Source organism: Canis lupus, chromosome 1 (genome assembly GCF_003254725.2).
Source record: "Canis lupus dingo isolate Sandy chromosome 1, ASM325472v2, whole genome shotgun sequence".
NCBI classification, from domain to species: domain Eukaryota; kingdom Metazoa; phylum Chordata; class Mammalia; order Carnivora; family Canidae; genus Canis; species Canis lupus.
Window position 1 is genome coordinate 57621785 of NC_064243.1, and position 23977 is coordinate 57645761.

At 37.1% G+C, this 23977-nt stretch overlaps 1 protein-coding gene across 5 annotated transcripts in view; it reads right to left on the reverse strand.

Annotated features, from left to right (window-relative positions):
- The window catches only part of ROS1 (ROS proto-oncogene 1, receptor tyrosine kinase), a 121465-nt gene that overhangs the window by 63538 nt on the left and 33950 nt on the right, over window positions 1–23977 (reverse strand). For 4 of the 5 annotated variants that reach the window (XR_004808492.2, XM_025422834.3, XM_025422835.3 and 1 more), the window contains exons 14-19: window positions 19724–20220; window positions 17956–18168; window positions 16915–17025; window positions 15631–15809; window positions 13602–13793; window positions 9260–9360 (exon numbers count right to left, since the gene is read on the reverse strand). Coding sequence is in view for 4 of the 5 variants with exons in the window: in XM_025422834.3 (XP_025278619.1) it covers window positions 9260–9360; window positions 13602–13793; window positions 15631–15809; window positions 16915–17025; window positions 17956–18168; window positions 19724–20220 (1293 nt within the window). In the remaining variant the exon portion in view is untranslated. The remainder of the gene's footprint in view (window positions 1–9259; window positions 9361–13601; window positions 13794–15630; window positions 15810–16914; window positions 17026–17955; window positions 18169–19723; window positions 20221–23977) is intronic. The other variant, XM_025422837.3, reaches the window with a different exon arrangement.

Genomic DNA, 23977 nt, shown 5'->3' on the forward strand with positions numbered 1-23977 from the left:
TCTCTGCCTTTCTCTCTCTCACTGTGTGCCTATCATAAGTAAATAAAAATTTTTAAAAAAAAGTCATAAAAAGACAAAACTCTCCCATAAAGTGGGAACTATGTATAGATGACAGCTGAGGTTACTGCATTGACAGTTCATTCATTCACTCATTCATTCAGCAGATGTTCTGTGCCTAGTTCTGCATTAGTCACTAGGAATGCAGTGATAAATAAGACAAGTACATCCCTGCCCTCACAGAATACACAGGCTAGAAGAAAAGGCAGCCTGGCAGAAAACGAGCAAACAAAACCCCTGAACTACACTGTGAAAAGATAAGTAGAGTGGGTTCCTTAACAAGGAGACCTACTGGGGTCTGGCCAGAAAAAGTCTCCCCTAGGGAACAATGTTTAAAGTGAGCCATGCAGATGGAATACCAGCTAACCGAGGGAACTGAGTCTGGGAACATTCCAGGCAGAGGGAAGAACAAGGGCAGAGGCTCCCCTGGAGTAACATAATCAGTCCTGACATAACTAAATACAGATGAACTTATGATAGGTGCACCTTCTTCAACTTCCAAGTCAGATATGTTGTTATCCTTGTAAATGATTCAATCCTTTATAAACTAAAGGGAATGGATGAACATAGGAGAGGGAAGAGCCATTTCAAGAGTAGCTCTGCTACAGCCATCGAGTTCAGACTATGCCGAGTTGCAGCAAACAGGTCATTTCATATTTACTATAAGCAAGAGCTACACTGACCAATGTAGTAGCCACAAGCCACATGTGACTACTGAGCCCTTGAATACAATTGAGGAACTGATTTTTTTTCATGTTATTTAAATTTAAGTTAAATATTAAAACTAATGTTTGGCTCATATTATGAATCATATGTATCATTTACTAGAAAAAGTATAAGTATTTTGGAAAAATTTAGGCATATAAGCCAACTTTATCAGCTGTAAATTTTCCAAAATCTCAACACAGATCAAGTATTTCCTATGAAAACAATGTACAAACTGAGATGTGCTATATATGTAAAATACCCTCTGGATACACAAGAACTAATATGAATTAATAATTCACTTGTATCTTTTTACTTTTCAATAATGCAACTAGGAAATCTATAATTACATATGTAGTTCACATTATATCTGTATTAGTGCCGATCTAGATTAAGGAAAAGGAAATTAACAAATAGAAGAAAGAATGTAGGCTATATATAAGAAAAAAGTCTCTGTCAGATGCTCTGGAATCCCTATCTTTATGTACAATTTTTATTTCCTGATATGATAAAAAAGGAAGACTTGGAGGGCAAAAGTGTCTGTCCATTGTGTAACCTTACAAGCACTGCAGCACTCCATTGTGAATGCATACAAGAAAACATTATTAACCTTGAGATGAGGAAGTGTGTTTTTAAAGGAGAAACTTCCTTTCTCTATCTATTCATTCTAATGATATCAATTCTCTGGATGCTTGAGGAGCTGGGCTCTCAAAGAATGCTAACTAATCAGCTGTCTGGGATGTACAGACACAGAATGAACCATAATCTTTCAGGACACTGTCACTCTAAGCATTTTATCTTGGCAATCCGATTACTGGTATCTTACATTTCTAGGGAAAGGAACAACCAGTGTTCTGTGGTTCACAGGTGGGAAACAAGTCAGAGCTATATGCCATAGTAGATATGAAATAATTGGTTACTCAGATTGTTGTGTATTTGTTTGTACACAATCTATGTTTATATACATATTCAGGTGTGTATACTCCTTTTTCATAGTCTCCATGATAAAGAGGTTTTCCAGTAATCAAAAAAATGCATTTTTTAATCTAACAGTAGTCTTGTCATTGTCCTCATGGACCAGGAGTTCTTCACCTTCATAAGATTAGACTCTTGAAAATTGCTGAAAAGTATGGATCCTTAATCTCAGGATACTCACACACATCCTGAAGTCCACCATGAACTCCCTGGGGTCTAAGAACCCAATATTAGAAAACTCTTCCCTAGAAGAGCTACATGCAAAAGAATAGAACTTAACCACTTTCTTACACCATATACAAAAATAAACTCACAATGGATTAAAAATCTAAATGGGAAACCTGAAACCATATAAATCTTAGAAAAGAGCACAGGCAGTAATTTTTCTGACATTGGCCTTTGTAACATTTTTCTAGATAGGTCTCCTGAGGCAAGGGAAATAGAAGCAAAAATAAACTATTGGGACTACATAAAAAAAAAAAAAACTTCTGCACAGTGAAGGAAACAATCAACAAAACTAAAAGACAACCTACTGAATGGAAGAAGATATTTGCAAATGACATATTCAATAAAGAGTTAGTATCCAAAATATATAAGAACCTGATACAACCCAATACTCAAAACACAAATAATCTAGCTAAAAAATAGGTAGAAGACATGAAAAGACATTTCTCCAAAAAAGACATACATATGGCCAACAGACACAAGAAAAGATGCTCAACATCACTTATCAGAGACACACAGATCAAAACTATGGTGAGATATCACCTCACACCTGTCAGAATGGCTAATATCAAAAACACAAGAAACAACAAGTGTTGGCAAAGATGTGGAGAAAAAGGAACCTTCATGCACTATTGGTGGGAATGCAAACTGGTGCAGCCACCGTGGAAAGCATATGGAGTTTCCTCAAAAAATTAAAATTAGAACTACTCTAAGACCCAGTAATTTCACCACTGGGTATTTACCCAAAGAATAGAAAAACACTAATGTGAAAGGATATGTGCACCCCTGTGTTTACTGCAGCATTATTTACAATAGCCAAATTATGGAAGCAGCCCATGCATCCATCTATAGATACATAGATGATAGATGATAGATGATAGATAGATAGATAGATAGATAGATAGATAGATAGATGATAGATAGACATGTGCATATATATATACATATATAATGGAATATATCATGATATATATATCATGGAATATTATTCAGCCATAAAAAAGAATGAAATCTTGCCATTTGCAACAACATGGATTGAGCTAGAGGGTATGATGTAAGCCAAATAAGTCAGTCAGAGAAAGACAAATACCATATAATTTCATTCATATGTGGAATTTAAGAAACAAAACAAATGAACAAAGGAAAAAAGAGAGAGACAGACTCTTAACTATAGAGAACAAACTGATGGCTAACAGAGAGGAGGAGGTGGGTAGGGGAATAGGTGAAATAGGTGGTGGGAATTAAACAGTACACTTATCATGATGAGCACGAACTAATATGCAAAACTGTTGAATCACTATATTGATCACTATATTAAACATTTGAAACTAATAGAACATTACATGTTAACTATACTGGAATTAAAATTAAAAACTTAATAAAAGTGAAAAACGAAAAATATATAAGAAAAAAAGATAATTCCTATTTAAAAAATCTCTGCCCTAGCGCATTAGCTTTTATTTTACTTTAACCTTTTACTGACCATCTCTCTGTTTAACCATGTATCATTATGCAAATTTGCACACCTCTGGGCCTGTTTCTCTATGAAATAAAATTATTTCTAAATTTTCCTAATGATTTAATGTCCTATATTTTAATCTGAGATATGTAACCACTACCTCAAAGTTAAAAAATGTTGACTGTGTATCAGTTTTTTTTTCTTGGACAGAGATGGCGAAGGGACACAGAGAGAGAGAGAAAATCTTGAGCAGACTCCATGATCAGCACAGAGCCCTATGCAGGGTTTGATCTCATGACCTAAACCAAAACCAAATCAGACATTCAACCAACTGAACCACCTAGGTGCATGAATGTTGGCTTTTTAAATGAAAAACAGTAGCAAACATGGATTTCATGCAGTAGGCAAAAGTAAATTATATGACAAGTACACAGAGTTGAAGGTAATAATTGCAACTATATTGTCATATTTTTTTTAATTTAGGCTCCACACTGGAGCCTTTTTTTTTTTTTTTTAAGTTAGGCTCCCTATGCAGAGCTTGTTGCTAGGATCAAGACCTGAGCTGAGATCAAGAGTCTGGCACTCAACCAGTTGAGTCACCTAAGCACCCCTTGTCATAAATTTTTTAATTCATGAAACAAAATATTTTGAATATTGACTATGAAGAGAGGAGCAAAGAACTAAGACAAATGGAAGTCAAACATCAAGATGGGGATCCCTGGGTGGCGCAGTGGTTTAGTGCCTGCCTTTGGCCCAGGGCGTGATCCTGGAGACCCGGGATCGAATCCCACGTCGGGCTCCCGGTGCATGGAGCCTGCTTCTCCCTCTGCCTGTCTCTGCCTCTCTCTCACTCTCTCTCTGTGACTATCATAAATAAATAAAAATTTAAAAAAAAATTAAGATGGTAGATTTAAACCCAAGTATATCAATAATTATATTAAATGTAAATAAACCAAGCATCCAAATAAAAAGAAACTGTCAGATTGCATAAAAAAGCAAAATCCCATATGCTGTTTACAAGAAACATACTTTAAATGTAAAGACAAGGGCGCCCAGGTGGCTCCATTGGTTAAGCATCTGCCTTCAGATCAGGTCATGATCTCAGGGTACTGGGATCCAGACTTGTGTTGGGTTCCCTACTCAGTGGGGAATCTGCTTTTTCCTCTCCCTCTTTGTCTCCCCCTCCTATCATTCTCTCTCTCTCTCTCTCTCTCTCTCAGATAAACAAATAAAATCTTTCTAAAAATAAATAAATAAGCACAAAAACTGATTAAAAGTAATGGGATGGAAAGAGATGTACCTTGCAAACATTAAGCATAAGTGAGCTGCTGGAACTAAACTGGTATCAGACAAAGTGGTCCCTAAGATGTAGAGTAGTACCATAGACTAATGAGGGTATTTTATAGTGATAAAAGGCAATATAGTCAGGTATATAGGTGACAATATAAACACAAAGCACCCAGATACATCAACTAAAGAGAACTACAGGCAAATCTACAATCATAGTTGAAGACTTTAACACCTCTTTCTCAGTGATAGATAATATAAGTAGACATAAATATTTTAACTATAGTATCAACCAATTTACATACTTGACAGTTATACTACTATATAACTACTGTCAGACTACTGTCAGACTACTATATCAGACAAGAGCAGAATAAATATTCTTCTTTAAAAAAAAAAGGTTTCATTTATTTATTCATGATAGTCACAGAGAGAGAGAGGCAAAGACACAGGCAGAGGGAGAAGCAGGCTCCATGCAGGGAGCCCTACATGGGATTCGATCCTGGGTCTCCAGATCGTCCCCCGGGCCAAAGGCAGGCGCTAAACCACTGCGCCACCTAGGGATTCCAATATTCTTCTTTAGTGCACATGGAACATTCGCCATGACATACCCTATAGTGGGCGATAAAATAATCCCAAATAAATGTCAAAACATTGAAATTATATGAGGTACGTTCTTTGGCCACAATGATATTAAATTATAAATTATACCTAAACAATCCCAAAATACTTCAAAACTAAGCAACATACATTTTAAAAATATATGGATCAGAGAAAACTAATAAGGGAAATTAGAAAACATTTTGAAATCAATGATAATGAAACACAACATGCTAAAGTTTGCGGAATACAATATGATCTCTAAAAGAAACTTACAGCTTTAAATGTCAATATTATAAAAACATTAGTGAAATGATATGAACATAATGATTTCTCCTTTCATCTTCAAAAGCTAGAAGTAGAAGAGGAAATTATACCCAAAATAAGTAAAAGAAGAAATAATAAAAATAATACTAGAAAGAGGTGAAATAGAAAAGGGAAAAACAGAGAGAAAAAAGCAACAAATCTAGAAGCTAGTTCTTTAAAAACATTAATAATCTGATAAACCCTTAACAAAAGTGATCAGGAAAAAAATATACCAATATCAGAGATATAAAAGGACATCAATACAGACCTTATAGACATTGAAGTGTTAACTTGGAACTATTATTAAATTTAATTTGACAACTCATTCAAAATGGATAAATTCCTTAATAGACATGAATTACCAAAATTGATTCAAGAGGAAATAAAAATTTAAATAACTCTATATCTTTAAAACTTATTAAATTTTAATCACACAATTTTCTACAAAGAAAACTCCAGGCCCAGATGAATTCACTGGGGGATGCTATTAAAACTTAAGGAAGAATTAATATCAATGCTATAGAAACACTCAGAAAATTGAGAAGGAAATGTTTCCTAATTCATTTTAAAATAATACTATAAACCCTCACTAAAGCATTCTGCATGAAACCAGAGCAGCGAATTTAGCAATGAATCAAGATGCAAAGTCAATATACAAAAATCAATTGAATTTCTCCATACTAGTTAATAAGCATTTAGAAAATGGAATTTTTAAAACATCACTTATAAACCATCAAAAAAATCAGAATATTAAGGATTAATTAATGAAAGATGAGCAAAACTTCTACTTACACTGAAAACTATAAAACACTGCTGAAAGAAACTAAAGAAAGTCTAAATAAATGGTGAGAAACACCATTTTTATTGATTGGAAGACTCAGTATTTTATGATGTCCATTCTCCCTAAACTTATAAAAGATTTAAAATTCCAACAGGCTAGGGGTGCCTGGATAGCTCAGTTGGTTAAGTGACCGACTCTTGATTTCAACTCAGGTCATGATCTCAGGGTTTGACATCAAACCCCACACCAGGTTCTGCACTCAGCCCAGAGTCTGCTTAAGATTCTCTCCCTCTCTTTCTGCCCCTCCTTCTGCTTTAATGCTAAATAAATAAATAAATAAAATCCTTTTTAAAAATTCTGATAGGCTTTATTCTAGAAATTAGGGAGATGATTTTTAAATTTGTTTGGAAAGACAAAGGATGAAGAATAGCCAAAGAAAAAACACTAAAAAAGAAAAACAAATTGAGGACTTAATATTACCTATCTTTAAGTCTTTTCCTAATTTATAGTAATCAAGAAGACTAAGCAAATTATCAAAGGAAAGAAAGAGTCTAAAAATAGACCCAAATATGCTCAGTCAAATAATTTTAAACAAGGGCATCAAAGCAATTAAATAACAAGCAGCAAATTCTTTTAACAAATGGTACTGGAGGGGCACCAGGATAGCTCAGTTAAGCATCTGACTCTTGATTTCAGGTCAGGTCATGATCTCAGGCTCTGCACTGGGCATGGAGCTTGCTTAAGATTCTCTCTCTCTGGGGCACCTGAGTGGCTCAGTAAGTTAAGCGTCTGCCTTTGGCTCAGCCATGATCTCAGAGTCCTGGGATCAAGCCCCAAGTCAGCCTCCCTGCTTGATGAGGAATCTGCTTGTCTCTTTCCCTCTGCTCCTCCCCTCCCACCCACCCCTACTCATGTGCGTGCTCTCTCTCTCAAATAGATAAAGTCTTTCTAAAAAATTCCCTCTCCCTCTCCCTCTGCCCCACCCCCCACTCTCTCTCTCCCTCTCTAAAAACAAAGAAAAATAAATGGTGATAGGAGAATTGGATATTCCTATAAGAAAGAAACATCTAAAAAGCAGTATCTAAAAGCCACATCTAAAAACAATTTTAGATGGATAATATATTAAATATGGAAACTAAAACAATTTTTAAAAGCATCATATAAAATCTTCACAACCTTAGGATAGGCAAAGGTTTCTTATAGAAGACACAGAAAACAAACCATAAAGAAAGTAATTCATAAATTGGGTTAAGTCAAAATTTAAAACTTCTGCTCATGAAAACGTACCACCAACAAATAGAGAGGTAGGTCAAATGCTGGGGAGAAAATATTCACAACACGTATATTTAACAATGGATTTATATACAGAATACCTAAAGATCTCCTGCATTCCAATAATGAAAAGATATACAGCCAATTAAATACGGAGAAAAATATTTGAACAGCCACATTATGAAAGATGATATATAAATAGTCAATAACAAATGAAAAAGAGGTCAAAATTGTTAGTCAATTAAAAAAATTGTTAGTCATTGTCAAGTGTAAATTAAAAGCGCAATGATATACTGCTACACACAACAGTGAATGGTGAAATTTTAAAGATTGCCGAATCCAATTGTTGGGAGGATGTGGAAGACCCAGAACTCTTATACATCTCTGAGGGGAATGTAAAATGGTATGAACCCTTTGAAAACCAGGAAATTACTTAAGAAGTTAAGCATATATTTCCCCTATCTCCCAGTAATTCGACTTGTAGGTATTTATCCAAGAATATGTCCACAACAAGCTCTCCAAATAAATATTTGTACAGTTTTATCCATCATAACCAAAACTGGGAAGCAATCCAAAATGTCCATGAAGAGGAGAATAGATACGCAAACTATGGGATGTTCATGCAATGGAAAACCACTCAGGAATAAAAAGAGAAGACTAATACATGTAACAACATGAATAAATCATAAAGATATTATACCAAGTAAAAGAATCCAGACACAAAAAGTACATATTTCTGGGGGGGGGGGGGGGGAGTGGGAAGGGGCACAGGAAAACTTCTGTGATGATGGATATATCTGTATCTTAAAATGTATTTGCCAAAACTGATATGCTGGAGCACTGAAGATCTGAGCATTTTATATTATGTCTATTACATCTAATTTTTATTTTTTTAAAGATTTTTATTTATTTATTTATTCATAGAGATGCAGAGAGAGAGAGAGAGAGGCAGAGACACAGGCAGAGGGAGACGCAGGCTCCATGCAGAGAGCCCGATGCGGGACTCGATTCCGGGTCTCCAGGATCATGCCCCGGGCTGCAGGCGGCGCTAAACCGTTGCGCCACCGGGGCTGCCCTACATCTAATTTTTAAAAGCAAAATTGTAATAAAAAAAAAAGTCTAGAAGAAATGCGGGAGAAAAAAATACCTGACAGCACCATTATGGGAGATGTGGTGATGCCAACAAGAGAAATGGGGACTTAGTTTGAGAACACAGATCAAGAGAATTATTTATGTGCTTCCTCCCACTCTAGTTTTCATGTGTGCCATACAGGAAGATTTCTGCCTAACTCCATCATGTACACTCTGCTTTGTTAAGATGAGGGGCAAAACATATCCATCCATTTCCTGGGCTCTTGAGAAGCGTTCTTCTCGGTATCTCCACCGTATTCTCTTTCTACCCCTTCCCAGTATTTCCCATGTTCTATTGGAAGTAGTTGTTTACAAACCTATCTTTCCCCACAAGCACAATGCCTGTAAAAACAGTGGATAATTAGTAAATGTTTATTGGAAAAAAATTAATTTTCACATAACTGAAGGGGTAAGTCATTCTCATTCTCAACCAGTTGTTTTCAAGGGATATTATTACTTACCTCTGCCCCCGAAGAACAGCTGCATACAGGTGAATACATTGACTGTCTTGAACCAACCAATACAGAAGCCCATCACTAAGGTCTAAAGTTAGAGCAATTACCTAAATAGAAAATAAGGTAAAATGAATCAATTATATGTTTGGAGGATACTTTTGTGAATAACTCACACTCAAGCTATACATCTCTCTTTAACATCCTCCTTGGAACAATAAACTCAGTGATTTTTACCTTTCTCTAAATATAAAAATTATATGAGTGTGTCTGTTATGCCATTTGGGATATGGTTTCCTAAATATCCTCCAACGGCAGGGACTTCTATAAACTTAGCTCTGGTGGTTCTCAAAGTATGATTCTTGGACCAGCAGCATCAGCAACACCTGGAAACTTATCACAAATTCTCAACCCCATTTCAGGTCCGACTGAATCAGGAACTTTGAGCCATTGCGTTAAGACTTGCCTAAAGCTAGCCATAACTTTGGACTCTGGCCACACAAGCCAATGAGTATCGTTGTTTAAATCTATTATTCTCAAACATTGATGCACATTAGGATCACTTGTTGAGCTCATTAAACCCCTCAATTCCCAGAGTGCCTCCTACTAAATTATAATTTCTGGAGATGGAACCCAGTTTCTACTGTGTTTCAAAATTCCCCAGATAATTCTGTCACCAAGCTTGAGAACCAATGTTTTGAGCTGCTTTCAGGATTTTCTCTTTATCTCTGAAATTTGCAAGCTTCACTATTATGTGTTGGTCTATTTTTGTTGATTTTGTGAGGGGTCCTCTCTCTCTTGGATTTGAATGCCTATCTCCTTCCCCAGATTAGGGAAGTTCTCAGCTATGATTTGCTCAAATATACCAACTGGCCCTTTCTTTCTCTCTCTTCATCCTCAGGCGCTCCAATAATTCTGATGTGGGTTCTTTTCATTGCGTCACAATAGCCTCTCCTCGTGGGCTATTATTTGCTTTTCTCTCTTTTCCTTAGCTTCCTTCCTTTCCATCAACTTGTCTTCTATGTCACTTGCTCTCTCTTCTCTCTTCTGCCTCATTTACCCTAGTTGTTAGAACATCCAATTTAGACTGCACCTCGGGTAGAGTATTTTTAATTTCAGCCTGATTAGATCTCATTTCAAGAACAAATGTTTTAAGCCATTTAAAATTACATTTCTGTTAATTACAACCAAAATGTCTTGACACATTTAAAAAATATAATATACACAGGGCTTTATGTGTTATAATTAGAGTCATGTATACATAAAGTTCTATTTCCACCTAACATCTGAAAACCACTCCTTACTCATCTTTCCTTGCCGTCTTGTTACACTGCAGTGTTAATTTTGTGTCCAGTTGTCTAGATGAGGCCTGAGGAAAGACTGCTTCTCCTATGAAATAGATTGCTTGGATAGAAGTTACAATTCAAGGGAACTCTTTTGCTTTCTTTGGCTTTAGAGGTATTTTTCAAATAACCTGAGATTGTCAGGTGTCTGACCTCAGAGTGGTGGACAATTTCTATAGCAGACCTAGAGGCTAATAGGGATCAAGGACTAAAGTTGATGACTACATCTTTAATAAGACACTTCAGCATAAAAACAAAAATGATGAGCCAGTGAGAAATGTAAAAGGAAGACAACAAGGTAGCCAAGAACTAAAAATTCTTGCTGACAGGTTCCCCAAGGCCTGCTACAAAGGCATATCACTGCAAGAACCTCCAGCTGTCATATACATCACAGCCTTCTGTCTTCAAGGAAACTCAACCTACTTCTTTCCCACAAGATTTTTAAAAACTATTCTAGCAATCCCCAGCTTTTGGGGAGTTGAATCACGTCCTTGCCTTAGGCTAAAAGAAATGTATTGATTATTGTTTCAGTTAAAGAAAATCATATTAATCTTGTATGGTTATTTATAATGAGATACACTTGAGTTTTCCAAATTACAAAGTCTATTTTTATCTCTTAAAAAAGAATATTCTACTGGACCCCTGGGTGACTCAGTGGTTGAGCATCTGCCTTTGGCTCAGGGCGTGATCCCGGAGTCCTGAGATCGAGTCCCATATCGGGCTCCCCAGAGGGAGCCTACTTCTCCCTCTGCCTATGTCTCTGCCTCTCTCTGTGTGTCTCTCATAAATAAATAAAATCTTTTAAAAAAGAATGTTCTATGATTCCCTATTCTAAAATACAACAAACTATTCAAGCTGTAGGTGAATTTTAGGTATTAGGTCATTACCCTATTCCTTTGCATCAGTCATTTGGGTCCAGATTTAAACAGAGCCAGAGGACATTCCATAAATCTTTGGTAACCATTGTTATGTCTAATAATGCCCATGCCTTGGAAATAATCCCTTTGATCTAAACTAAAAGCTTGAGGTTTAATCCTATGGTAAAATGTACTATGCACTATGAGCTTGCTTAATCCATCAGATGTGGCAAAGGGTATCTATTTACTTCAGATGAATATTGCACTGCATTCTCCCTTTGAATCACACAAATATGAAGTCTTTCTATAAGTAATTGGCTGATTACTTAATCATACCTGTAGATTGCAAAGTATCTCATGACTCCATGATAAACCTATGAGTAATGTATGAAGGAATGACAGTGAAATGGAGAATTTTGCTCAGTGCAAAAGTCACCTTCAAAACACCCACTAGCATTAATGGAAGCAGATGGGTAAGACATCAAGCCACGGAACCAGAACACAGATTTGCATGAGCAACAACACTCATCAGCCAGTGAGAGGATTTGGAGTGAAGATTTAAAGAGGGATATATTTTCTCAAACATGCTGAGAAATCTAATTTTTCACTCATTTACAGAAAAGTCCCCAGGGCTACTGCAGAACTTTTCTAAGTGAATATATCTCAAATGACCAGACTGGAGCAGTGGGGTAGATTACTGACAAAGCCCCAGGAATAGATAGAAAGTTACTCTTGAGATAATATTATCTTTAATATGCTTTTACAAAAATAAAAGTGCTTTGCCCTAAAATTTATTATTGAGACATAAAAAATATACTATATACTCTCTTGCATTCAGACTCAAGTGGCTCCAAAATAGAATCAAGGGATATTTTTATGATTTGACAGGAATGATTAATCTTTGGATATAGAGCATAAATTTTTATTTCTTTTAAATATCTATGCTATAATCTATATATGCAAATAAGGTCTTTTTTTTTGAAGATTTTATTTATTTGATAGAGAGAGAGCACAAGCAGGGGGAACTGAAGCTGGAGCAGCAGGCTCCCCACTGAGCAGAGAGCCCCGACATGGAGCTTGATCCCAGGACCCAGGAATCATGATCTGACACCAAGGTAGATACTTAACAGACTGAGCCACCCAGGGGCCCCAGCAAAATAAGCTCTTTTAAGTACCGTGAGAATTACAGCCCATGTATTCTGGAATTGAGGATCATGTGACTCACAATTTGTTTATAAATGACCTGGTATATTTGTATTTATGTATATTTATATTTATCTCTACTGACAGAAAAAGATTATTTAAAAAATAAGAAAAAATTTAAAGAATAGCCTAGGTAGAAGTAGTATGAATGTTTTCTTTCTTTTTTCATGCTTTTCTGTGATTTCCAAGTTCCTACAGCAAGCATATGTTATTGTTATGATCAGGAAACATGAAATTTAGAAATTTAGATGAATAGCTACAGCATATCAAGAAAATAGGTATTGCTTTTATAAGCTGAGGAAGTAACCTGTGTCTAGAAACATTCTTATATCAGGGGTGTTCTTCAGATTTCGTTAGAATCAAAAGAACTTAACTACTGAGTGGTTACCAAGTGCCTGGAACTATTCTCAGTACCTCCCATTAGTTATCTCATTTAATCTTTGTAACAACCCTAAGAGGTAGGACAATTGCTCATATTCTCGTTTTGCAGATAGGAAACAGACAAAGAGAAGTCACATAATGTGCTTAAGAGTCACCATTTTTAGAGTTTTTCAGTACCCAAAATCAACTGAATATAATAAAACATCTAAGCAGTCAGTACCCAAAATTGATGGAAAATAATAAAACATCTAATCATTATGCTGCAAGAAGCTCTAAAATATCCAATTTCTGAAGACTATAAAAACAGTCAAATTAAAATGCTTTCAAGGAGGAGTCTATTCAAAATAAAGCAAATTATAAAATTCTCCACATTGTGTTTTAATTTATTTAATCAATTATGACAATAAAATAAGACTTAGAGAAATTTTGGTTATACAAAGACCTTGACAGTATTTCCTTACAGATTCTACTGAACTATTCACAATAAGCAGAAACAGTGTTGTCATAACTATACAATGGAACTATTTAATATTAGTAAATGATCAGATCTTATTTTTAATTCATCACCTTTTTCCCAGAAAACCAAGGCTGTGCTTGTAGGATAAGGGAACTTTCTCCATTTAGCCTGGTGCTCTCGACTGAGTACAGTGTGGTCCAATAGAGATAACCGCCAACTGAATCCACCACCATATCATTCACCAACAACTTCACGTGAGTCACAATGTCTGTGTGCCCTGTCAACAGAGACTGCCTTTGTATCTGTAAAACATGATTGTACGGTTGGTTAATAATTTTCACATGACATGGTTATTTCTGAGTAGCTTATCGCAATCTTAGTAAATTACTGCATTCATCCAATCATGAATATTTATTAGCACTATGTGCTGGGTAGTGTGCAAACCTTTGGAATCATAATAGTCACGGTAGCTGACTCTAGAAAAAAAAGGAGGTAAATTTATTTTGAGTCAAAATACTTACTTTTCCTAATCATACAACCAGACAAGTGAAACACTGCTAGGTAAGAATGCATTTGATTGGACTCCAGGAGAAGATGTATATATCTTGATAAATGATGATGTATCTCCTTACTCATCTCTATCAGTATATTTCCCTGATATTAATTACTGCCATTACTGAATACTTACTATGTGTCCGGCAGTGTACACTTTTATCTTTAAAATATTAGCTTTTGTAACCCTAACATTATGTCTATAAAGGATTTCTATCACAAGTTAGCTGGGTTCAAAGAAGTAAAGTAATTTTTCCTGAAGTTAAGCAGTTTTGTAAGGGATAGAGCAAATACTTGAGAGCAGTTTCTACATCCACTCTTCCACTTCCTCCTTCAAAATTATTTTTAAACTAATCCATTTTAGGGAATATTCTCAGATTTACCCCACTCAACTCCATTCCACCCGCATATCATTGGCACTTATGAATTCAGACTCTTACCACATCGCTTTGTCTAAATACATTGCTTTGTATGCTTCTTCTCTTATTTTATGTATGTATTTTATCTCATCAAAAGAACAAGGACAAGTAGCGATGGTTTGTACAACGCTGAATATACTAAAAAAAACAATGTATTTTATACGATAAAAGGGCGAACTTTATCATATGTGAATTGTAGCTCATAAAGTTGATTTTTTTAAAAGCTGATACATGTGTACTATTTACTTCCTATTCCCTACTATGCCTGTCCTCATGGCTCTCAACACATTGGTAATGGATAAATGATTGCTGAGTGAATAAATGAATGGACAATAAGTCCCCACCTGATAAGAAAATGATTCCAGAACCATATTTGTGGATCTGTCAGACCAGTATTCTCATCTTTGACCATCCTTCTCTTCAAAGTGTACCACTACACAGATGTGCAGGATATCTTCATTTTGCATCCAGCGACACTGTCCACCCTCGCCACCCTACTCTGCGCCTTCAAAGGCTGGTGCCATAGACTGCATCAACTGGATTCTCTTATTCTCTGGCTTCCAGTGACATTCAGCCAACGGAAGCACTGGTGGAAGATCAGAGGGCAGAAAGATAGAAGGAGTGGGGCCCTTATTGCCTCAGGTCACTCCTTGCCAGACCATCCCTTCTGACACTGGCTGGGTGTCATGCCAGCAATTCCTATAGCTATAGCCCTCACCAGAGTCTTCCTCTTCAGCCCCTTGGCCCCCACATGCCTGAAGGCGGTTATATCTTCCACCTTACTCGCCCAGGGCATGCTTCACTATCCTTTGCTGATTTTCCTTAGCCCTCACCACATCTTTGGAAACAGTCCCTTCATTGGGTTTTCTTTAATCATCTCTTTGGAGTATGCCATCTTCCTCCAAGACACTGACCCACAGATGAACATTTTAATATATTCAAGATATTATTGAAAATAAATAGCTAGTACACTGAATAGCAATATAAAGCTTTCTTTACATAGAAATCCCCTTTCATTAAAAAGTGAGTAGGTTTGGAGACAAATATTAAATAAATAATAGCATAAGTGGCATACCACTATGAAAACAAAATCATGAAAATGACATGTATGTCACTGAAGTGGGTGGGGATTGTCATAGAACATCCAGAATGCTGAGCTTGAACTTACCACGTATGTCTTTCCAGCCCAGTAGAGAAATTGACCCAGCCAATCAAAAGCTAAAGCCCCTGCTCCTGAAATGTTGGGTATGTGATAATTCTCTGAGATATCCGTCCCATTCAGCAGCCACACGTAAACATCACCTTTCACGTCGCTGTAGTAGAGGCTGTTGTTATACCAATCCATGTCTCAAAACAAAGTGAATTGGTAGCAGTTATTTTTCACGTATGCCAGCATAACTGAGGCAAGTCAACAAAATCACAAAGCACATACTAACATGATATTCATAAGAACCTCAGGGATCTATCCAGAATGTTCCAATAATGTTCTCTCAAAATCTCAATCCCTGGGACCAGGGAGAGGTACTAATATTCACTGAGCCCCTCCTCTTTGCCAAACATTGTCCCAGGCACTTAAAATATCTCACTTAAATCAGAAAACAAAGGTATGAAGTAGGAATTACCCCATTTTTGACTTGGTGGACCTGAGACTCAGAGATATTATCTATTTTGCCCAAGGCCTTATAGATGAAAACAGTAAGAGCTCAGATTCAAGACAACTCCTAAGCATCATTCTTCCTACTATTACCATACTACCTCCTAAGTCCAAGTCCTGTGTTGGTCAGAAATGCTGCTGTATTCTTAGTGGCCCAGCAAATAGAACAAATAACTAACATAATTATAGAAGATGTCATCTGCAAGCAAGTTCACTGGTACTTGAACTTGCTTCACCCCACAATGAAGACTTTCCTGCATTCTAAGGTCTTCTAGGCAAAATTACCCACTTATTACTTAATAATCCTCTTTGTCAAGAGATTATTTCTTACACTTTACTTAGAACTTCATGCAACCTTTCTATTCTCCACTCTTATAGCAAACATAGTAAATTATTTAAGTATAACCGTTTTAGTGGAATCAGGCTGTTACCACAAGACAACATTGAGAGATTCAAATATATGAGAACTATATCAAAGCCTTTTTGAAATGGGCGTAAATCAATAAATAGCCTCACATTTTGTGAAATAACAAATAGCATCCATACTTGAGAATTGACATTTTTCTTTTCTTTTTTTTTTTTTTGAGAATTGACATTTTCTTAATGACATCACTTGCAGTATATAGTTCAGTCAATGTTTTTTCTTTCATTATTTTCCTGATACTAAAACACTCAACTCTTTGGGTGTATTTCCTGTATTTTCCTGATACTAAAACACTCAATTCTTTGGGTGAAGAGCTTGGGAAGTCATATAGGTAGAAACATGACATCCAAGTGAACAAGGGATTTGGTGTTTACCTGACACATTTCCTATATCAGAGGATATTAATTCTCCTGGGCCAAAGCTATTTAATGGCTTACTCCAAAGACCATCTTCTTTCACAGCCATGATAAATGGTGGTTCTGAAGCTATTTGGTAAAAAGAAATCAAAAAGAAATATCACAGAAAGCACACGTTTTAAGGTACACATCTTATACCCTAAGATTTCCTTTATAAACTAAAACACTATCAACATTTGAGAAATACTGTGGAAGGATATGAATGATTACCTCTGCTTAACAGAATTACCTATCATATTAAACACACTTTCTGAATTTTCCATAAATAATTGAAGTTGAATGTGAAGAGAAATGTGTGGTGATGCTGCCTTTATAGCAATGTCATGGTCATGGCACTATTTCTCAACCATCTCTGGCTATTGGTTGCCATAGTTCCATGCAGAAGATCCAGAAGTCATCATGATAACAACAGCAGCATAAATGATACAGTTCTCTTTCCCTTTTCTTTCAGCCAAGAATGGGGTGGTCAGCATAATTCACAGCCCCTTAACTTCTCTCACCATGACCCTGAGAATTCAAGGGATATTTTTGTTTACTAAACCACAAGAAAGAAGAAAGCCATAAAGAAGAAGAAAAGTATATGGTTTCCTCAAAAGTACCCTCAAAAGTTTAAAACAACAATTTAGAAACGTAAATTAAAAATCACACAAGGTTCCATTTGCTTTCCTAGTCCAGATAATAAACACACACGCAAGAGATCCAGGCATCCTCATTCCAGTTCTTTTTATTTTTTAAGATTTTATTTATGAGAGACACAGAGAGAGAGGCAGAGACACAGGCAGAGGGAGAAGTAAGCTCCCGGTGGGGAGCCCAATTCTGGACTCAATCCCAGGACCCCGGGATCAGAACCTGAGCCGAAGGTAGACGCTCAACCACTGAGCCACGCAGGTGTCCCCTCATTCCAGTTCTTTACCACATCAGAGTTGAGGAACTCTTAAGGACACAGGGAATAAACCTATTCTGTCCGAATTACCATCTAAATAAAAAACGTTTTCTCACCTGGCACCAGGGTAGTACCCACCGAGGGCTCTGACCAAGGGCCTGGCCCCTTGGGTGAACTGGCTCTCACAGAAACCTTGTATTTTGTAGCACTCTGCAGCTCGGGTACATTAAGCATGGTCCCACTTATGTTAGAGAAAATATGAGTGATTTCAGGAAAGTCTTGGGTTGATACTTTCACCTCATAAATCCAGTTCTGCCAAGCAGAGGGACCTAATCAGAAGAGTTAAATAGTATTACTCACCAGGATGAGACAGGTAAAGGCAAGCAAAAGACTGTCAGTAAACTCATCTATAGCTTCATCTGGAGTGGAAGGGTAATTGGGCAGTAAAACATGCTACCCCACTAGTCGTCAGGGTTTGGCTGCTGATAGGACTAGGACACTGTCCATTCCAGCCATGCCGTGGTTTTTTGCTCCATCGAAGGAGACACCATTTCCAACAAATCAGAGTCAAAGCTCAGTCAAAGCTAAATGTGTGGCTGCATAAAATTGTCAAAGGGGCATTAAATAGCACCACCAGGTGTAACCAGGCTCATAATAAATATTTAATGATGAATCTCTAATATAATTCTCAGAGTTTGCATAGCATCTTCCTCCTAGAAGCCCAAACTCATAAAAAAACAAACAATGAAAACTCCCTGAATACATAGCAAACAGATATAATCAGCTTTGTCTTAAAGTCAAAAATGGCCCATGTTTGCTAAACACTCTACGACCAGGAGTTGGCAAACTATAATCCACAGGGCAAATCTGGCCCACTGCCTGTTTTTGTAAATAAAATTGTACTAGAACAGCCACGGTTCCTCATTTACATATTATCTATGGCTGTGTACACACTGTAACGGCAGACCTGAGTAGCTGTGACACAGGCCATATGGCCCACAGAGCTGACCATATGTACCATCTAGTCCTTTCTTTATAGAAAAGTTTGCCGATCTCTATGCTAGATGCTGTTCTAAGTGTGCTATTTATTGCACCTTAATCTGTATGATAATCCCATTGAAAGATAGAGTTAACATTCCCATTTTCTCGTAGCGAAAACCAATGCATGGAATGGTTAAGTAATGTGCCCAGGACCATTCTGCTAATAAATGACAAGACCAGCTTTTGAACTCATGCAGGCTGGTTCCAGGGCCCACCTCCTTACGCTCCATACACACTGCCTATCTATCCAGAGATGGAAGTTCAAGTTCAAGGAGTTTTAGGAAGTTGCTCCAGGGATCCCTGGGTGGCGCAGCAGTTTGGCGCCTGCCTTTGGCCCAGGGAGCGATCCTGGAGACCCGGGATCGAATCCCACATCAGGCTCCCGGTGCATGGAGCCTGCTTCTCCCTCTGCCTATGTCTCTGCCTCTCTCTCTCTCTCTCTCTCTCTCTCTGTGACTATCATAAATAAATAAAAATTAAAAAAAAAAAAAAAAAGGAAGTTGCTCCAATTCATGCTAGGTCCAGTTGGATAAAGATCTCAACCCACCCACTCTATCCCTCTGGCTAACACATTCACTCAGACCAGAATGTCAGTGCCTGGCTCCCAGTAGACATCCAACAAATGTTCAAACTATTGGGTTGGGATACACGGAGCAAATATAGAGACCCTCCTAATGCAAAACCAATAAATCCAGAGCAAATGTATAGGTGTTTTTTCTGGAGCTAAATAGCCCTTCTGGCTGATGACTGAGTGATCACATACAGGTTCTCAAAACTGAGTCACAATGTCAAGCAATTCAAACTTTCCTCCTTCCAGCAACACTGGGGTGGGGGGGCACTCACTGGCTCCGATGGCAAGGGCAGGGGGCTTCCACTGAACCAGGGCCTGGTGGGAGCCAAACAGCACGGAGAGCTGCTGCGGGCGGCCGGGCAGGGGGTGCGGCTGGGCATAGGAGCCCAAGATGACCAAGTTACCAAATCCAAACTCTTCTATGTGACTCAGGTCACATCCCACGATGAACTCATTAAAAGATAGAGAGTCCTGTTGGAAAACGGCCTTGCCATCTGTGACAAGGAAGTCGTTGTTTTCACAAGCAAAGCTCTTCACGTCAGCAAAGGAGACAGGAGCTAGGACAAGGTGGGAAGCAGAGCCGTCCAGAAACGTTGACATGAAGACGTGAGCGGTGTCATTGAAGTAGATGATTCGTTTGGACTGTGGCTTCACTGCAAAGTCCTTTAATGTGGGACTTTCCACAATGCGTAGGGCTTCTGAGTCCCGACCAGATGGCACAGGGAGATCTACTCTATAAATGCCGTCCTTCAGGAGGTAAAAGACATACCTGACATAGGAGCAAAAGAAGCCTGGTGTGATCCAATGCAAGTGTAGATGAATAACCTCAGCCCCCTGCTCTGTCCTGTTCTGCAATCAGAACCATTTATCGCACCAGTCATTAAGTGCAGGGTGTCCCCAGGTACGAAAGGGTAAAGGCACTTACTAAAGACAAGCACTATTCATTCCATGTAGAAGCTGCAACCTTGGGATCCCTGGGTGGCGCAGCGGTTTGGCGCCTGCCTTTGGCCCAGGGCGTGATCCTGGAGACCCGGGATCAAATCCCACGTCGGGCTCCCGGTGCTTGGAGCCTGCTTCTCCCTCTGCCTATGTCTCTGCCTCTCTCTCTCTCTCTGTGACTATCATAAATAATAAATAAAAGAAAAAAAAAAGCCCAAAAAAAAAAAAAAAGCTGCAACCTTGGAAAATTTCAGCCTCCCTTACAATGCTTAGTCTTCCAGTGACATGTGTGACTTTATAAAGAATCAGAATTTAAGAGCAGAAAGGGTAATGAAGCCCACTTTTTTTTTTAAAGATTTTATTTTTTTTTAATTTTTATTTATTTATAATAGTCACACAGAGAGAGAGAGAGAGAGAGAGAGAGGCAGAGACACAGGCAGAGGGAGAAGCAGGCTCCATGCACCGGGAGCCCGACGTGGGATTCGATCCCAGGTCTCCAGGATCACGCCTTGGGCCAAAGGCAGGCGCCAAACTGCTGCGCCACCCAGGGATCCCTGAAGCCCACTTTTGAAGGAAAGCGTATTATATAAAAATTACAGGGCCAAACATGTTACATATTGTAAAACACTTTTCTCCAAAATGCACATATTCTTAAATCTAATTCTTTCGATCCATTTTCCCACGCGTTGTGAGTAATAAAATAGAAGGAAGCAAAAACATTTAATCCATTTTTTTGAAACCAGTTACTGTTTCGCTATAACTATCCAGCAGAACTACTTGGCATTTTGCAGCGGACTGTTTATATATATATATATATATATATATATATATATATATATTTACAATTGGGGGGGGGCAATAGAGCTATCATTTTACAAATCATGAAGAAATACCCCACAAGAGACAGCACCCAGAAGTTAGAAGGAGCCAGTGGAAGAATTTTGAAAAAGACATCTAATTTGGAGCCAAATCTCATGGTAACAGTGTGGGTGGATTTTTAATAATGAAAAAGAAAATACCACCAAAATATTTCATTCATAAACCAAATCTGTAAATAGAGTTTTAACTACAATATAAAACTATTAATTTAGGGACGCTTGGGGGGCTCAGTCAGTTGAGTGTCTGCCTTCAGCTCAGGTCATGATCCCAGGATCAAACCCACATCAGGCTCCCTGCTCAGCCAGGAGCCTGCTTCTCTGTCTCCCTCTACTCTTCACTCCCACCCCCGGCTTCTCTCTCTCTCTCTCTCGTGCGCTCACTCTTTCTGTCAAATAAATAAAATATTTTTAAAAAACTATTAATTTGGATGAAGCTAATTTAGAATTTGTGATTATGGAGACAAATGTTAACAAAAGTACACTTCTGCTGGGGCACCTGAGTGGCTTAATCGGTTAAGTGTCCGACTCTTAATTTTGGCTCAGGTCATGAGATCAAGCTCTAGAGTTGGCTCCACCTGAGGTATGGAGCCTGCTTAAAGATTCTCTCTCTCCCTCTTCCTCCCCCAACCACCCTTCTATCCCTCTATCTCTCAAAAAAAAATATATATATATATATATATATACTTCTGCTTAGTAAATCTTTCTTATCACAACCCCATGGATTCACAGGATTCCGACCTTTCATCACAACTGTTGAATTATTTTCCTTGTCCTATTAAGTCCCACCCTTGTTCTCCTTGATGACTATTCCAAATCTTTATCAATATGCTCAACTCCTCTGCTATAGTATCCTGAAATATAAACTCTTTGTGGAGATGTGATGTTCTTTTTCTTAAGAGGGGGTTGTAGCAAGCAAAAAGCAGAAACAACTTGGCTTTTAACTGCTTGCTTTAGTTTCCCAAATTCAAAGCTATTAAGGGAACAGAGAGGGACTTCAGAGTAGGTAAGAGGAAGATTTGGGCTGAAGATTACAATACTGGTACTGAAGCAGAGAGAGGATAGATCTTTAACCCTCATTGCTACTTTGGAGGGGAAAGAAAAGAGAGAGAAAGTGTGCAGAGCTGGGGTGTGGGGGTAAAGGGCAGAGGTGAGAAGAAGCACCAAAGTGGGGTACGAAGAGAAGAGGTTTAGCCTAAATACAGACTCAATGAGTGAATAACTCAATGTCGTAAAATAACAGCATAAAGGAAACCGCTTCAGGAGAATAAATGATTTCACACATCTGGAGTTCCTTAGAAACACCGTATACAAAGTATTGCTAAAAGTCGTATGCTGATTTTTATGGAAATTTTATTATTGTATAAGGAGATGATTAGAAGGCAGGCCCTGAAAGTCAAATACTGGCTGCATTGCAAAAGAGCTGTGTGATCTTGGGCAATTACTAAGCTGTACTTTACTTTCCTATCTATAAAACTGAAATAGTAAAAGTACCTACCTCATAGGGCTGAACAAGAATTAAGTGAATTTTTGGAAGTACTACACCAAAAGGCACATATTAAGTGCCTAATTAATATTATCATTATCATTTCTAGTCACATTTCAAAATCTAAGCGCAAATCAATTTTATATAACAGGAAAAAGAGCCACCAAAGACCTCATTGAAAAAAAAAAAAAAAACAAAGACCTCACTGAGATGTATTTTGAGTGACTGATTTAGTGGGTGAAGTTTATTAACCTTGTCATATTTTTATATGATATTATACTATAATTTTATAACATTACAAATAATATTATAAATATATTGTAAATTTTATATTATAAATATTATGTTAGAATATTTATATATCATTATATTATAAATTTATAGTATATTTATTATAATATATTATAATATTATACATTATAATATTTATATTATAAATTATATTTACACTATAATAATATATTATGAGTATATTTATTATAAATATTATAGATTATTGTAAATATTTATTGATGTAAATATATTTATTATTACATTATAATATTATACATATATTTATTATTATTTATTTAAATGGGTGAAGTTTATTTCTAAAATGAATCATTTTGTAATTTCCAGCGGCAAAGTTCCATTTCATAGAATCTTACACTTTTACAAATGAGACAAATAAGATCTGGGGAGTCCAAGGGCCTTACTGTACACACATCACAGTGTTTGTAAAACATATTCTTGAATCAGTGATTCAGTCAAACATAAGTATCAAAATAAAATAAGACGAAGTAAGAAAAAATAAGTATCTAGTAAATTATGAATGAATATGAATAGAAAATCTGATTTCAGATCAATAATAAGCAACCTTTTTTTAAGAAAATCAATTCATGAAAAATAAAAAGTGCCATGGCCTACATATATATCTTTTTTCATTCAAAGCGAGAACAATTTTATTTCTATAGGAAAGAAGAACGTTTCATCTTATAAATGTGGTCTTGCTTATTAGCTATTAACCTGTTATTGTCTGGTCACATCTAAGAAATAATATTCCCAAAATAATTTTCTGCATTTTCCTCCTTTGCATTTACGTATATTTGGGGATCACAAAATATATTGACAGGGAATACCTCATTTCATCCTTGTAATAACCCAACTGGGTGAGCATTGTTATCTTCTATATATGAATGGACAAAGGAAAAGTCACAGACACAAAGTTACCTGCTCCAAGTCAGACC